At 44.5% G+C, this 15,404-nt stretch overlaps 2 protein-coding genes across 14 annotated transcripts in view; one reads left to right on the top strand and one right to left on the bottom strand.

Annotated features, from left to right (window-relative positions):
• The window catches only part of LARGE2 (LARGE xylosyl- and glucuronyltransferase 2), a 48,014-nt gene extending 42,041 nt beyond the window's left edge, over positions 1-5,973 (top strand). For all 13 annotated transcript variants that reach the window (XM_083750309.1, XM_083750302.1, XM_083750312.1 and 10 more), the window contains 6 exons: positions 158-313; positions 801-964; positions 1,767-2,045; positions 2,237-2,383; positions 3,092-3,287; positions 3,410-5,973. In XM_083750309.1, the coding sequence (XP_083606435.1) occupies positions 158-313; positions 801-964; positions 1,767-2,045; positions 2,237-2,383; positions 3,092-3,287; positions 3,410-3,607 (1,140 nt within the window). In that variant the 3' untranslated portion in view covers positions 3,608-5,973. The remainder of the gene's footprint in view (positions 1-157; positions 314-800; positions 965-1,766; positions 2,046-2,236; positions 2,384-3,091; positions 3,288-3,409) is intronic.
• Positions 5,974-7,211: 1,238 nt separating this feature from the next.
• Positions 7,212-15,404, bottom strand: part of PHF21A (PHD finger protein 21A) — a 130,612-nt gene continuing 122,419 nt past the window's right edge. The window contains exons 16-19 of the mRNA XM_083750603.1: positions 14,513-14,588; positions 14,132-14,235; positions 9,119-13,684; positions 7,212-8,931 (exon numbers count right to left, since the gene is read on the bottom strand). Coding sequence (XP_083606729.1) covers positions 13,427-13,684; positions 14,132-14,235; positions 14,513-14,588 — 438 coding nt within the window. The 3' untranslated portion in view covers positions 7,212-8,931; positions 9,119-13,426. The remainder of the gene's footprint in view (positions 8,932-9,118; positions 13,685-14,131; positions 14,236-14,512; positions 14,589-15,404) is intronic.

Below are 15,404 nucleotides of genomic sequence, written 5' to 3'. Positions count from 1 at the left end.
TGTGTCTTCCCTGAATTGCTTTTGCAACGGTGACCCTTGGCTGAGCCTTCCAGGCATCGCCATTCTAGGACAATGTTAGTTCTGTAGGGGCTTGACTGAAGATGTGGAGTGGATTGGCATCTGTAACCAGCCTTATATTTTAGCTGTCTGTTCTCAGGTGATCCACTGGAACTCTCCCAAGAAGCTGCGGGTGAAGAATAAGCACGTGGAGTTCTTCCGGAACCTCTACTTGACCTTCCTCGAGTATGATGGCAACCTGCTGCGCAGGGAGCTTTTTGGCTGTGCCAGCCTCCCCAGCTTGCCCAGTGGCCAGGTGGGAGCCTAATTTTCTATCCTTCTCCCTTCTCCTCATGCCTGAAATGGAAAATCCCTCCAGACTTCCCATTTATTTAGCTGCTCTATTAAATGGAGGGGGTGTGTAGCTCAAAAAACAGGGCTCCCTTCAGATGTCTTTTAAAAATAAGATAGCTGGTTGCACCCATTATATTTTGCTTCGATTTCATTGTTCTCTTCTAGTTTTTATTCCTAATAAAATGTAATGGCAAACCTAAAGAAATCTGGCATGTTTTCACCACATTCAGAACAATGCACTCATATTATTTCAGTTAGGATTAGTGGACTGATGAGGTTATGTTCTGCTTGGTACAAAACTCCGGACCCTCCCCCTCTCCCAGTAGTATCTCAGGCTCTAGAAACCCTGTCTTTTAAAGCTGCTTTGTGGCTGTGCTTCACTCTCGGTCAACTTGCCAACTTAGCCTTATCACTCTCTCCTTGTCCTCTCACCCCTGCGTAAAATTTAGCTCCAGCAGGCCCTAGAGGAGCTGGATGAAGACGATCCTTGCTATGATTTTCGGAGGCAGAGCCTTATTCAGCACCGGGTGCATCTCTTCTTCCTGCAGTACGATTTCCCGATCTTGGCTGATGCAATTGATGTCACTCTTGTAGCTCAGCTCTCCATGGACAGGTACCAGATGGGAAAGGAAGAGGGGGAGATGTTGTGTCTTCCAGCATAAATTCTTCTGCTTGGGAGCTAAACGTCCAGCCAGCTTGTGGCTCTTTTATATGAATTTATTGGTCCAGGAGGCCTCTGTGCCCAAGCTGACTTAATCAAACTGGAAATCTCTATGGCAATATTCTCACTGCCCAGCTGAGAGGGTGACTACCCTTTCCAGAGAATTCTGCTTTTATTTATTTTTTAGAATGGGTTTCTATCACCCAGAGTTGCTGGGAAATATTTAGCAAAAGATTACTAGTATCTCTTGAATACTAGAATAGAAGAACTATGGCAGTTTTCTATGTGGTGGAAGGAAGAATCTTGAGGATTATGAAGAATGGATAGAAGATAAAACCTATGAAAGGAACAATAACTAGCTGCATGAGTCAGAAAATGGATGCAATGGTGCAAGTCAGCCATTAAAAGAATGGTTCTGATGGTGGCCGAAGGGCTGGGCAATAGTTAGGAAGAGGGGCAACACAAAACCAATACTGTCCAGATCAGTTGTGCCAAGGTTTGTAAGGTTATATTTTAAGAAGCCAAGGAATCGTGTGCAAATGGTGGCAGCTTCCAGGACGTAGTGTAGAGAGCCCCCTCCGATACAATTATCAACAGAAGTTTGCACACACAAGAAACCAGGAAGGAAAATCTCACTGTAGGACTGGATGCAGATTCTCATGTTCCTTCAGGCCTGGGTGGCTCAGCCTTGTGGCTTTTTGTTGTTGCCAACTGAGGGTGTCTTGCACTCTTGACTTGTCCCATTGATTTGCAGGTTACAGATGCTGGAGGCCATATGCAAACACTGGACAGGCCCCATTAGTCTGGCGTTGTATATGTCAGATGCAGAGGCCCAGCAATTCCTGCGCTATGCCCAGGCCTCGGAAGTGCTGAGTAACCGCAGGAACGTTGCCTATCACATTGTGTACAAGGAAGGGCAGTTTTACCCGGTCAACTTCTTGCGCAACGTAGCACTGAAGAATGCACAGACATCTTACGTTTTCCTGACAGACATTGACTTCCTGCCTATGTATGGCCTCTATGATTATCTCAGGTGTGTGATTTGCCCTTTCCCAGCCTGTGTAAAGCGGTAGACACTTCCATACTGGGAGAGGATGGCTCCACCAGTATGTGTCGGTCCCATGCCAGCACTGAACATTTTTCATGGGGAAGGGATACAGGATGCTTGGACTCCTCCATTTAGCAACAGACCAACAGCATTTCCCCCTCCCCTTTGTGCCTCAGGACCTCCATTTTGCAGCTTGAGCTGCCCCAAAGGAAGGCAGCCCTCATTGTGCCTGCATTTGAGACTCTGCATTACCGCCTCACCTTCCCCAAATCCAAAGCGGAGCTGCTCTCCATGCTGGACATGGGCTCCCTCTATACCTTCAGGTAAGTGTTGGGACAAAAAAAAAAACCCCTCGCTAGCAGCTGAAATGTTGGCTCAACCAATTGCTGGACTGCCCTCTGAAACCAGATAACAGGCCTGACCAGCCCCAGCACTTAACCCTTCTTAGTGGTGGCTTGCAGCCTAAGATTTGACTGGCCATTTGTAACTGGCATATGTGCATTCATTCTTCTGTTGGGATGTAGGGGCACAATTTGCCCCCTCTTTATTTTCATTCCATGTTGTCCCCTCTCCCTGCTTTGGAGCCCCGTGCTGAGCATGGTATAGATATTTTAAATAAATAATCCCTTTCCTCATTTCCATCCCCCCCACCTCTTTGTTGGATCCTATGATTCTTCTGCTTTTCCTCATGCCCTTTTTCTTAGTCCTGGGCTCATCCAGTTCCCAGCCACCTGTTAGGGCACAGCTGTGTACTCACAGGGGCATATTTGCATCATTGCCATTTTACAGATGGGGAGTTGAGACAAAGTGACTTTGCCCTGGCCATGCTGTGGGTCTGTGGCAAAGCTAAGACATGAAGCCCGATCTCCCTCATCCAAGCCCAATCCTGCCCTGCTGACTAAAGAGGTTCAGAATGGCTCTAAGAGGCTGGCTACCCCAGGCAGTGTGGTGCAGTGGTCGGAGTGTCATACTAGGCGACAAGGAGTCCGAAGTGCAGACTTTTCTCAGCTCCCTTGTGTATCTGTGTGCAGGTACCATGTGTGGCCTCAGGGCCATGCCCCTACGGACTATGCCAAGTGGCGGACAGCCACGGTGCCCTATCGCGTGGAGTGGCAGCTGCACTTTGAGCCTTACGTTGTAGTGAGGCGCGACTGCCCCCTGTATGACCAGAGATTTGTCGGCTTTGGCTGGAACAAGGTTTCTCACATCATGGAGCTTGACGCCCAGGTGAGTGTGATGCTTAATGTCTCCCACAAGGTTGCCTCTTTATGCGTTCCCTGAAATCCAGGGCTGGGGTGTGTGGCTTCCGAGGGAGCCGGCCTTTCCAGCAACTTCATGCCTTTTTGTAGGAGAATGAGCTGCTGGTCTTGCCCAATGCCTTCATGATCCATATGCCTCACGCACCCAGTTTTGACATCTCCAAGTTCCGCCTGAGCTCCACTTACCGTGACTGCCTGGAGACCCTGCGGGAGGAGTTCCACCAGGACCTGTCGCGCAAGTACGGCGCCGCTGCACTCAAATACCTCACCGCCGAGAGAAGCCTGTGAACGGCAAGACGCACACCAAAGGACAGTCCGTGCAAGGCAACTCATGCCCTGCAGAGGAGGGACAGCGGACCACACTCGTGTCCTGGAGCAGTTCAGACCTACGGCAGAGCCACCCTCCCAATGGTAGCCGGGTGCTACACACTTTGTCTAAGTTGTGGGTACAATTGTAGCCAGTTGGGTTGGGGCAGGTGGCATATCATTCATGGCTATGGAGCCAATCAAAACAATGCTCCCAATCTAAATCAGGCAAGTTACCTACATTTGTGTACATCTGTTTCCAAATTGAGGGGGGAAGCATGGGAATGAAGAGGAGGGAAGGTGTGCTCCTGAGCTGACATCCTGGAGAGCCACTTCCTGTTGGTGTAGACGGTAATGAGGACAGACCAGTGGCCTGACTCTAAGGCAACTTCCTCTCTTGCTGTTTTGAAGGTGGGCCTTTCCCACCCCATGAGCCTGATGCCTTAATACAGCTACAGTCACCCGTTTCCTGTGGTAGAAAGGTAGACTGGTTGTGGAAATTGAGACTTCTACTAATGTGTTGTGTCCCTCTATCAGTGTAGTAGCCCCATCCTATTTCCAGCTCTTTCATTTGTCCCCTCCAAGCCAAAACCAATTAGTCAATTATGACTAAATCATATAAAGTGAGCATCTAGAAAATCTTATGTGAGCTATTCCTATACATGTGGCAAGAGGGACTGTATGCATATACAGGCAACCCAATTTGTGCATGGGTTGTGTTTCAAGGTACTGTGCATGTCGGTGGAGCATGCATAAGCCCACCCCGCCCTGTCACACCATCTTGCAGGTCCACAACCAGTGTATGTGTGCACAGTTGCACATTCTTTGAACCCATGCAAAACAGGAGTTGCCTGTACCCTGCCTTTTACAAATCTGCATAGCCTTCCTGTTGGTCATGGATCAGGGCTTTACTGATGGGAAAAGGATGATGTGGGACCTATTCTGAAAGAGTTTAAAGTGGGGAACCTGAGGTCTAGGGGCTGCATGTGACCCTGCTTATCTCTATGGGTGCGGCCTCTCCTTTCCTTTTCATGATGTGTGTGTAGAGAAGCCCTGCACTGGAATAGAAAATATTTTAGCACAGGGTTACCCTACACACACACAACTACACAAGGAAGAAGAGTCACAACTGTTGCTTCAACCACATTCTGCCTTTGGTGCTATTGACCACCACCAAGAAATGTGGCTGTCAGGGGTGTTGGTAAGGAACCTTCTCTCCAACCTGCCTTGTGCTTACTTCATGGATAACGTTACTATCTAGAAAGAAGCCTAGTGTAAGAAAAACCAGGTCCTTGTTCCGGGGGCTATATAGCGCACATGCTTTGCTGTGAGTACATGGCTGAAACCAAGATCCCTTTAGTCCAAACGAACTTCTTTCCAACAGGGTCAGGCGAGGATCCTTGAAAATGTGTAAGCAGGGCATTTTGGAAAAAGCCCAAACCCTGCTTGCCTATTTGCCCCCCACCCCCACATCTAAAATGTGGGTGTAGTTCATCTCACCAAAGCTAAATAGAACCTCTTATCATGACTACTACTCAGTAAATCTTGTTTAGCTTGATGTTGCGCATCATTGCCAAACATACTTTCCCCCTCCCATGGAGGAACGCAAGTCTTGCCCTTCCTATATCTGCTGGAATATGGCCTTGATCAGCTGCTTTCCTGAGTAAATATTAGCTCAAACTGTGTTTGTATGATCAGGACCAAGGACTGCACAATTGGGCCTTGTGCAGGAGTCCATAATGGAATCGGATTGTCTTCAGTCTAGATGCAGTTAAGTGTCACAGCTGATTACAGATTAAGTCTGTGCAACCATGGAAGTAGGCAAGTCATTGCATGCAGGCTGCCGTCCTGATAGCTGCTTGGTGAACCTGATGCTCGAAGGGACTAATTCCACTTCTTGAAAAAAGGAACACATCTGCAACTGACGTAGGGGTCTGTTAATGAATGCTGCAGCTGAATGTCTGTGCTGGGAGCAGCTTCAGCCCAGCCATGGTCCACAATTATCAAACACTGGAGCACAAGGATGGAGATGTAACGGGAGAACTCTTTCCTTGCTGTTTATATAATTTAAGGTGATTTCTCACAAGCTGTAAATGATTTGGGTGTCATAGATTTTCTGGTAGTTTCTCTCTTTGGTTCTGGAGTTTGTCTAGGGTCTTCTGCTGCTGGACTCTTTTTTTCTTTGATTTCCTGGAATTCAAGAGCTTCCAAAGTGCTGGGATTAGTTTTCCATCCCTCTAGACAGGCTGATGTAAATGCTGAAACTGTCCCACACTGAGCACTGTACAGCATGGGCACAAGTATTCCTTTTTAAAAAACATTAAAGTTTTGAGGAAAATCCTTTTCAAGCTGCTGTGAGAGTTGTTTGGTTTTTATGTCCACATAGTATTAATGCTTTCCTCATTTCTACTAGTCATGAAAATGAGGAACAGGGGAGAGAACAAACTAGAGAAACAATTCCTTCAGAGAACTCTTGGTTACAACCCACAAATCTGCCAGGGACAGGAAAGTATTCTGCATGGTATCCAACTTTCTTTTACTCAAAGTAGATCCACTGAAGTTAGGGAGCCTTCGACAAGTTAATTAGTCATCATTTTCAACAGGTCTACTTTCTGAGTAAAACTTAGTTACCACCCACTTGGCACAATCCATACAGGAAGCTATTCCCAGAAGTTGTAGCCCAGTTGACTTACTCTACAGCCCTTATAGGACCAAGCTGTCAGTGACTGCAGTAGACTTTGCCAAGTTCAGGTCATTGCCAACTCTCCTTGCAGGTCCAGGGAGCTTTAAATTCTGTAAAGAAGGGAAACTGAAGCCCAGACTCTTTACCATGATAAAACTTTATATTTTATTTTTCTACAGGCCAAGAAATAATAAGTATAGGAGAGGTTCAGCTTTGCAGGCGTGCTGTAAAGGTCCCCTACCTGCTTTTGTGGCTAATCAGCTGTGATATCGTAGATATTGCAAACCTTTAACTGCTCAGAAGAACAGCCTCAAAGTGTAGAATGAGGAGGACTGGAGGGAAGCATAAGGTCAGTACAGCTGGGAAAAGACCACATTGCATTGGAGGAGTTTGAAAATGGGAGAAAGAGCTCAATATAGGATAGCAGAGCACTAAATGGACAAAAGACTCTTGCCTATACTATAAGCATGCGATGGTGAAGAAAACTGTTGCAATGGGGCCCCAGGGGAAAAGGCCAAGTGAGGAGAATTGAAAGGATGGGAGAGGGGAGCTGAAACGCAGCTCTGAGTGTTTTCTATTTATATGGGGCATACACTAGAAATACAAGACAGAATTAGGCCTCGGGCTAGCCTTAGTTTCATTCAATTATGTATTCTTAGCTCCCTGGCAGTACCCCTGCCATGATTGGCAAGCAGCCGCCTTTCCAAATCCTGGAAGTGCCAATATTGATCTGCCTGCAGTGTCTGCACCTCTAGGGTGTGGCACAACATACCTGTTTGCAGTTAAACCTTCAGCTTTGATGGGAGAAGCTGCATTTCTCTTTGTTTGCAGCTTCAGTGTGGACAAAGCAAAGGGGGGGTCAGCACACATGAACACAGCTGCATGATAAACAACTAGAGACAATAGATTTCATAGTTTTATTTAGTAAAATGTTAAATAAATACAAATTGATCGTTTATTCTGGACCCCTTCTTTTTCTTCCCACCTTAATAGACTAAAATCTAGACACAATTGTACCAAACCCACAAGGGACTGGAAGGCTACAGAAAAGAAGGCAGCAAAGAGACTGCAAATCACTATGAGCACCAGGCTATTCAATTTCTTAAAAAAAAGAAAAAGAAAAACTTAACAAAAAAGAAACCCACCTAACCAACAGAAGTCATGCATCCATATAACATTCACAGGGTGTTGATCTGTGAAAGCAATATTGTGCCCAGTTCACTTAACGGTATGGGAACTCAGGATGGATGCAGAGGCAGTACGAGTGAGGTTGAGTTTATCTGGCACAAACATCAGGAGAAGAAGAGATGGGAGGATGCTGGCTATGTATGAATCAATACATCAGTGTACATGGGGGAGGAGGGTTTAGAAACCCACTGCCTTAAAAACAAAGGCTGTGAATTTCCTTTTAGGGTCATGGCCTCTTTCACAGACCACTTATTTCAAAGAGTCCTTATTCCAGTTACTAGAAATATTCTGGCTTCAACAATGGTCTTGAGACACAGATGGGATAGTTGGCTAGTAAGCAGCCCACTGCCGTTTCCTCTACTACCGAAGAATGGAATGAAACTACAACATAAGCCACAGGTGAGTGTAACATCCAACAAACCACTTGGACTTGACAGAGTAGAAAAGCTAAGGACTATTCAGTATTTGCTAGTTCAGATATGACCAAACTGACATACAATTTCAAGATAAAACTTTATTGATAATGCCCGTTCTTAGTCTTGGTTCACTTCTCACAGGCCTGTTGTTCTTAATGTAAATTGGCACTAATAGGACTTTTCAATTGGTTTACTACTGAAAGACTCCAATGCAACCAGCAAGGGTGTGTAGACCCCTGCTGTTCAATCCCATAGGAAGAGTGAAGAGTGAAGGACCAGCTTAGCCCAATCCTTGAAAAAGCACGTTCCCTCAACAATGCACCTTCCTTCACTGTGGGGATGTATAGGTGTGGCACCGTGGAGTGAGCAGACTCCCCAGCAGATTGGGATGCAGGTACAGCACTTATTGCTGGGGGAGTGGATGGTGGATTCAACACTCACCCTCTAGGCTCACGTAACTGAGCTGCAAAGGGAGCCCTGGCTAAACTCAAGCGGAGCATGTGCTAGGGGAAGGGGGATGATAAATGTCAGGGTCAATAACTATTTATTCCAACCACAATAAAAATGGAGGTGCTGTGCAGAGCCATTTCTAAAAGCTGCCAACACTGATGCAGATAATGACAGCTTCACCTGGGAATGTTTGCTGTTGTCCATTCTTGGTCACGTAAAGAAACACTCAGCACCTGGGCAAAATTATAGACCCCATAACAAAGAGGCTTCTTATCATCCTCAGCTGATGGGAAGGAAATTAGATGCTGTAATTGTCACTGAGTTTAGGCCTTTCTGGTTTTTTTACCTGCAATGTCATTTGCAGAGGGTTAAACCGGGATTTAGCACATAATTGAGCATTGTTGTAACCTGCATACATATTAGAAAACAAGTTTTAAAAAAAGCCTCCTAAACTTTATTGGGGGGAGGGCGAGGCATTTCTGCTTACCCTGGACCCAGATACAACTGTGGGACTTCCCCCCTTATACTTAGAAGTGTGTGGGACACAGGAAATAGCTGCATTTGCAAACCTGTTTGAATGGGTCCAGTTACAGATAGGTAGCCGTGTTGGTCTGCCATAGTCAAAAAAAATTCCTTCCAGTAGCACCTTAAAGACCAACTAAGTTAGTTGTTGGTATGAGCTTTCGTGTATCTGAAGAAGTGTGCATGCACACGAAAGCTCATACCAAGAACTAACTTAGTTGGTCTTTAAGGTGCTGTTTGAATGGGGACGCTGTTAGATGTACACTGCATTGCTGGATTGACCAAGGGCACCAAACTAAAATAGCAATGTTACAGTGCTGGGGCTGGGGGGGTTGAAAGTACACAGAATTGATGGGCCCAATGAGAGAAATGTTTTTGCACAAGTACTGCCTATCATCTTCTAATTTGTATTTTCCAATCACAAATGCATGGGCTATGCTTGCTGCAATTTCCCAACAACTAGGAAGCTGTAGTTATTCTTGTGACAATGTCTCTTCAGTTAAAAAAAAAAAAAAAGATTAAATCTGGTACAAGACTTCTTTAGCACCAGAAAAGTCACAAGTTCAAATAGGTTCCACCTTACAACAACTAATGGAGTCTGACCACACAATCCATTATTTCCATTTTCAATTGCAAATAAAAACTCCCAGCTGCATCCTCAAATATGGATGGGTACTCTCTGGACTTTGCTGCACCAGCCCATGAGCATACACCCTGACATTCACACAGCGTACCACAAATGAGCCAAGGCAGCAGCAGGCAACTCCTGCAGAATGTTTAGGAGTAGGATGTAAATAGGCAATGTCATCTGCATGCAAGCAACCAGCCAGGATCCAGCCTTCAGGTGCAGAACATTGTCCTCTCATAGTACTAATTATGTTTCTGAATTCTAAGAAAATCAGGGTGACAAACTTGTTACCCTGATGAACAAAGATACTGTGGTTCCCCTACGTTTTCTCAAGGCAAAAGGAAATCTGACACATCTGCTACCCAAGCAAGGATCTTTCTGCACAGCCAGACAAAACATGCCCAAACTTTATTTTCTCCTTCTGCTATATTTCCAGAAGCCAAATCGCTCTTAAACTTAGCTGGTGGCATTTCCAGGACAGGAGACGCCAGCGAGGCGGGGGAGAAGGGGCAAGGAGAGAAGTACACACAAAATCAGAAGAATGACACAATTAAAGATTCACAAGAGTACCTTGCTGCTCTTCACTTTAAACTAGATGATCACTCCAGTGCTGCAGGCTAAGCAAAGTTGTACTACAGATGTCACTAGTCATGAGAGGCCAAATGTAAAGTAATAAAAAACCCATGGCTAAATCCAAAGCAAGGTTTCAACACATGGGAGACCTTAGTATAATAAATTGTTTTCCCTTCAGAAAGTACCAGGGGTTAACTGTGAGCCCCATTGTGGGGGCATAAAGGTAGCATGTTATTAATACTACTTTGCTGAGGCACAGTTTTTAAATTGCTTAAAAGTGGAAGGTAGCAGACAAATGCCCCTTCCTCAGGGCAGATCAACACATGACTCTCTTCCCCTTCCCCTTACAACTGCCTTGCACTGAGCTCTCGTCTTCCCTCTCTGCACTGTGTGGTACAACTTTTCATGACCTGACGACACTGCAGGGTTTGCAGAACACAAAGGAAGCAAAGAATTCAACACAAGATCACTATTTTTGGCACCTGTTCCATGTTTAAGATAAAGCGAATAGTTCTGCACTCCCTGCACTTTACATCATAGGCTAAGAGGGCATGATGGCCATTGCCCAAATTCATGCATGTGTGGCCATTCTGAACGAACCTATGGCTTTAAGGGAAAAGAATACAAGGATGGCAAGTGTGTTTGGTGAGGGGAAGGAAGGGCCACATGAACATGGGAACAGCTGAAATCAGAAATCCCATTCGCCTGCCTCTGTCAACAGCCAACACCAATTTATCAACCAGAAGAGGGTAATTGGCTTCCTCCTGTTCCTTGCTGCTGGAAATCCAGCTTCTGGCCTGAAATACGAGGACTTGTCTATTTTTCACCCGTTACACTCAGAATATCTAAATGTAGGTTTGCAAATTGCGTGACCCATCAAGCCAAATGCAAACCACCCAACACACACGGTTGCTTGTTTGCTGCACTCAAAGGCAGGCAAAACCAGGAGGATTATCAGGGATCTGGTGGGCTACATTTGTCTTGGTAGGTCACAAGATGAAAAGGCCTCTCAAACATGCCTCCAACAATATTTTGCTCTGTGTATTGCTATAAAAAGTGTTATTTCCTCTGAGCAATTTTCCTGATTGGCTGCCTTCTGGCTTTACTTGCTAATAACACCAGGTACTTAGAAAGCTGCCAACTTCACTACGGAGTATCAAAAGTCAAATGGTAAGGCCTGATCTTTTTCAAACGTAAAGCTAAGGCTATTTGACACGAATTGTCCTTACTCTTCACTGATATGTATAGTGATAAAAAATCAGCTGCTGGACCGTGAACATAACTGAGTGTCACTGAGGAGTCCTTGAGGGACAAGACTGGAGGCTAGAAGTAAAGAAACCACCACAAACCATGAGTGGCAGGAACAAAATTCAGGTGATTATGTAAATAAAGTGCATTAGGATGCATAGTTCTTCAACACAGAATAGTAAAAGCATGGCAGCACCATCACTGGCTGTCTGACAGAGGAGAGACTTTCTAACATGGACCCGGGTTGACTGCCATGACTTACGCCAACATGAGTGCTGCCATGGAAGTGAAAGGGTATGAAATATTGGCCGTTTGCACTTGTCTATGCAAAGGTGGCTATTTCAGACTCGCTCATCTCATGTCCAGCACCAGCATTTTAATAGCATGAAATTACTGCGACAATTTGCTTCAGAAGACAGACAAGCTGTGCTAAGCAGAGCCAGATCTCAACGCTAAAATCCTTTGTCTCCACGTTCTCCCTATAATCTAGGTGCTATAACGACAAAGATTTTTAAATGCTGCCAATGCTCTCTTGTGCTTTTAAGCACAAGAGTTAATTAGGAGAGCTTAACAGAGGAGAAATTCCACCAGTTGGAGGAAGGTTTGCAGACTGGATGCAGTTCAACCCCACAGGCTATTTGAATGGCATGACAATCTCTCGACACTCACCCCCAAGGCATTTTCCAAACAGAAACACAGCAGAATGGCAACATCATAAGCAAAACCTGTGTTAAAAAATTCTAAGTACACAGCATTTTCTCCAGTTCTGACACCTTTTTAATAGAAATCACTTGTTTAGGAAACAAATAGCACTTTTGTAATTTTTACAATGTTTCTTACCTTGATCTTATTTTTAAGTAACACTAGGAAGACCTCAATATCTTTTTTCTTTTTTAATTTAAAAAAGTTGTTTTTCCCCCAGATACAAAGATTTTGCCCTTGCATAAAAAACAGTGCCCAAAACGATGACACACGGACTCACAAAGACTCACTGTATCTCACTGACACTATTACTTCTAATCTATACCATGCAAGGTCCCATCTACCTCTTTAATTGGACTGTCAGCCTGAAAAAACAGCTTTTCTATTCCTTACATTTGTAACCAAAAGAGAAAGGAAACAAAGGAAACAGGCATTTTAATTTTTTTGTGGTTTTTTTTACTATTTGGGCCATATGTTTGGGACATGTGCTGTACTGTTTGGAATATCACTTTTGCTTGACAAGTGTACAAAAAAAAAAGTTGGAATTTTCATTTCAGTCGTGACCCACTTTTCTGAAACCCCAGGCTGATTATATTAGTCCCCCTCCCTTCTCCTTTTCCTCAGCAAAAGCTTCCTGGGCCAATGTGATGCCCAAACCAGCAATTTATTTCACTTGTCTATTTGGGGGAAAAAGTGGATAAACCCAAAGCTGCCAATCTAGTAATCCCCAGCCTGAGTGCGCACTAGATACTTAGTGAAAAACCCTTCCCCATTCCTTTTTGTCTCTCCTGTCAAAACAATAGTGAATACTGCTTATTGGATAGGCTTGGTCCCCACTCCCACCACCCCACCCCCTCTGGACCCTAGGACTTGTTAATTCATATTTCTGGATTTTTGGTTTAGTAGTACGGAGAATTCAGAAACAGGAAAAGCCCACAGGCTCTTTGGACTTGAAGTTTCCTTAGCTAAACAAACTGGTCTGCAGATAAGATTTGAAACCTGCTCCTCCTCCCTGCTCCCCACCCCCAAATAAAAACAAAAACAAAACAAACCTAGAGTGGCTGTGGAGGCTGCTGCAGGCACACACTGGTGTAAAAGAGAGAAAGAGAGAGAGAGAGAGTAAATATATTATTTAACTTGGCATGGTGCTGGCAAAGAACCTCCAGCTGGCACTATTCATGTAACATGGTCCAAACTTTGCACGTACACACAGAATAAGGAGGATCGATTGGCAACTCTGGTGCTGCCTGGCACAAGCCTCTTCGCGCTCTTTCTGGAACCAAAGAGTTCTGCGCTTTCCAGAAGAAATCCAGCTTTTCTTTTCTAGAGTTTTATTGTTTTGCTCTTCTGCCTCGCCGCCATCTCCCCCGGCTCCTTCTTCCTGTGCTATGTTATTTAGTCTCGTCGCCCTTGGTACAGTTCACCATGCAGCTCTGGGAGGGGGAAGAGGCTGGGGTGGAGGCGGTGGCAGCCTTTGCGTTATTGGTGGAGTCCATGCCATTGGAGATGGCGACGGAACTGCCCTCAGAGTTTATGGGTTTTGAAAGGTTGATGCCCTGGATGAGGCGAATTAACTGTTTTACCTTCTCCAATGAACTGTGCATTTCCTTCTGTTTTGCCAGGATGGTGTTCTTCATTTCCATACATTTCTGAAGCAGATTGGAACGACATTGCATTAATGAGTGCGCTCATAAAAAAAAGGCCCAAACGAGAAAGCAAAGGGATCCCAAGATCCACAAGAGACTGCAAAAACAGATTCTTTGTCAAAGCACCTGGTGGCTACAACATGGCTCCCATACCAAATATAGCCCACATAGCAAACCAAAGAGTTCAAAGAAAGCAAATGCTATTTCACAGCCACGACTACAGCATATAGATTACAACTATGACTGAGCAGAGAAAAAGAAGCTCTAACAAACATAAGAAGCCGCTGAGACTTTTAAAAAACACCACCACGACAAAGCTGTGGTGAAGCATGCCTCAGAACTGATACTGTGATTGGTCACAGTAAACAGTCATTTTCTAAGATTCACGGCTGTAGCTTCTAGTGGAACACAGAGGATAAACAAACCATCATTTAGCACAGCAATACTTACTGTTATAGAATTGCTGAGCTGTTTGACTTTCTGTTCTAGCTGCTCCCTTTCCTGTTTTAAATCTGAACTCCATTTCAGTAATTTCTGTTTTTCCTCTTCTTTTGCTGTGAAAGAGAGTACATCAATTGTATCAATTATGTCCTGCAGATGGGATCTCTCAGCTGCTTTTGCACAATGGAAAGCCAGTACTGGACCATACCTGAAGCTGCAGGTGCAGACATAAAGAGAGTTAGATGAAGCTGTCATATCCATTTCATTACTGGGGCTATCATGCAGTCAGCTCTTAATTTCCTTCTGAAAACAAACATCCTACTCCCTTCCTCAAAAGTAACATTTTCCAAAGAAAAGAAAACCAAGCCAAGCCGTGCACCATTTTCTTACCTGCTTTGTATGCAATATATGAATGAACAATTGCTAAAGTTCCTGGCCACGGGATTGCTTCTTCTTTCTTTAGCATCTGAAAGAAAGGAGAAGGAACACTTGGCTGACGTGTTCTACCTCTAGGAAAGATGACACACGCTAAAGGGTTTCTTTCACAACAACTATTAAAATCAATGCCATTCTCTTCTTAGGCCCTCCACAGGCAATAAAACAACTTAAAATCCCCCTTTGTTCTACTCTTGGGATGCTGTTAGTTCTGGTCCGGGACAAGAAGCCTGATGCTTTGTTGACATGTGATGGATTTGGGAGGCCAATGGGATAAAGAAATGAACCAGACTATATCCACATATCAAAAGGAAGGAGAGTAAGACTGTGCTGCAGTGCTATCAAGTGCATGGGGATAACGCATAACCTTTCAAGAACTAAATAAAAAACACAAATTTCATGAAATGGTAAGGAAGGGTAGCCTTGTTGCTTTAAAGCCTACATTAAAAAACAAGATGAAGGCAATTACATGATCATTTCTATGCTTGGTTGTTTCAGCAGGCAAGCATTCAGCCCCTAAAGAATTAATTAAAAAAAAATAATAATCCCTAAATGGATAACAAAATAGTGAAGCACTGGTAGGAAGAAGGGGAATTGTGTTACTAATCACTAAAACATATGTGCCTGTGATATTCACAACCAGCTTGTACACAGCACTCACAATAGTATGCTGAAATGGGGGGGGGGGGAGGAGGAAATTCCAAGCAAAAGAATACTGAGGTTTGAGTACTGGGGAAATTCTTCAACAGAAGCATTATCCAAAAAAGATGCCTGATCCACAACTCAACACGCACCTCAAGCAAGTAAACATTGCATTTACTGCACACACAAAAACCTCCACAATAGT

The sequence above is a fragment of the Podarcis gaigeae genome (genome assembly GCF_964106915.1).
Source record: "Podarcis gaigeae genome assembly, chromosome: 1".
NCBI lineage: Eukaryota > Metazoa > Chordata > Lepidosauria > Squamata > Lacertidae > Podarcis > Podarcis gaigeae.
Note: the sequence above shows the minus strand (reverse complement) of the source record. Positions and strands in the feature narration are given on the sequence as shown.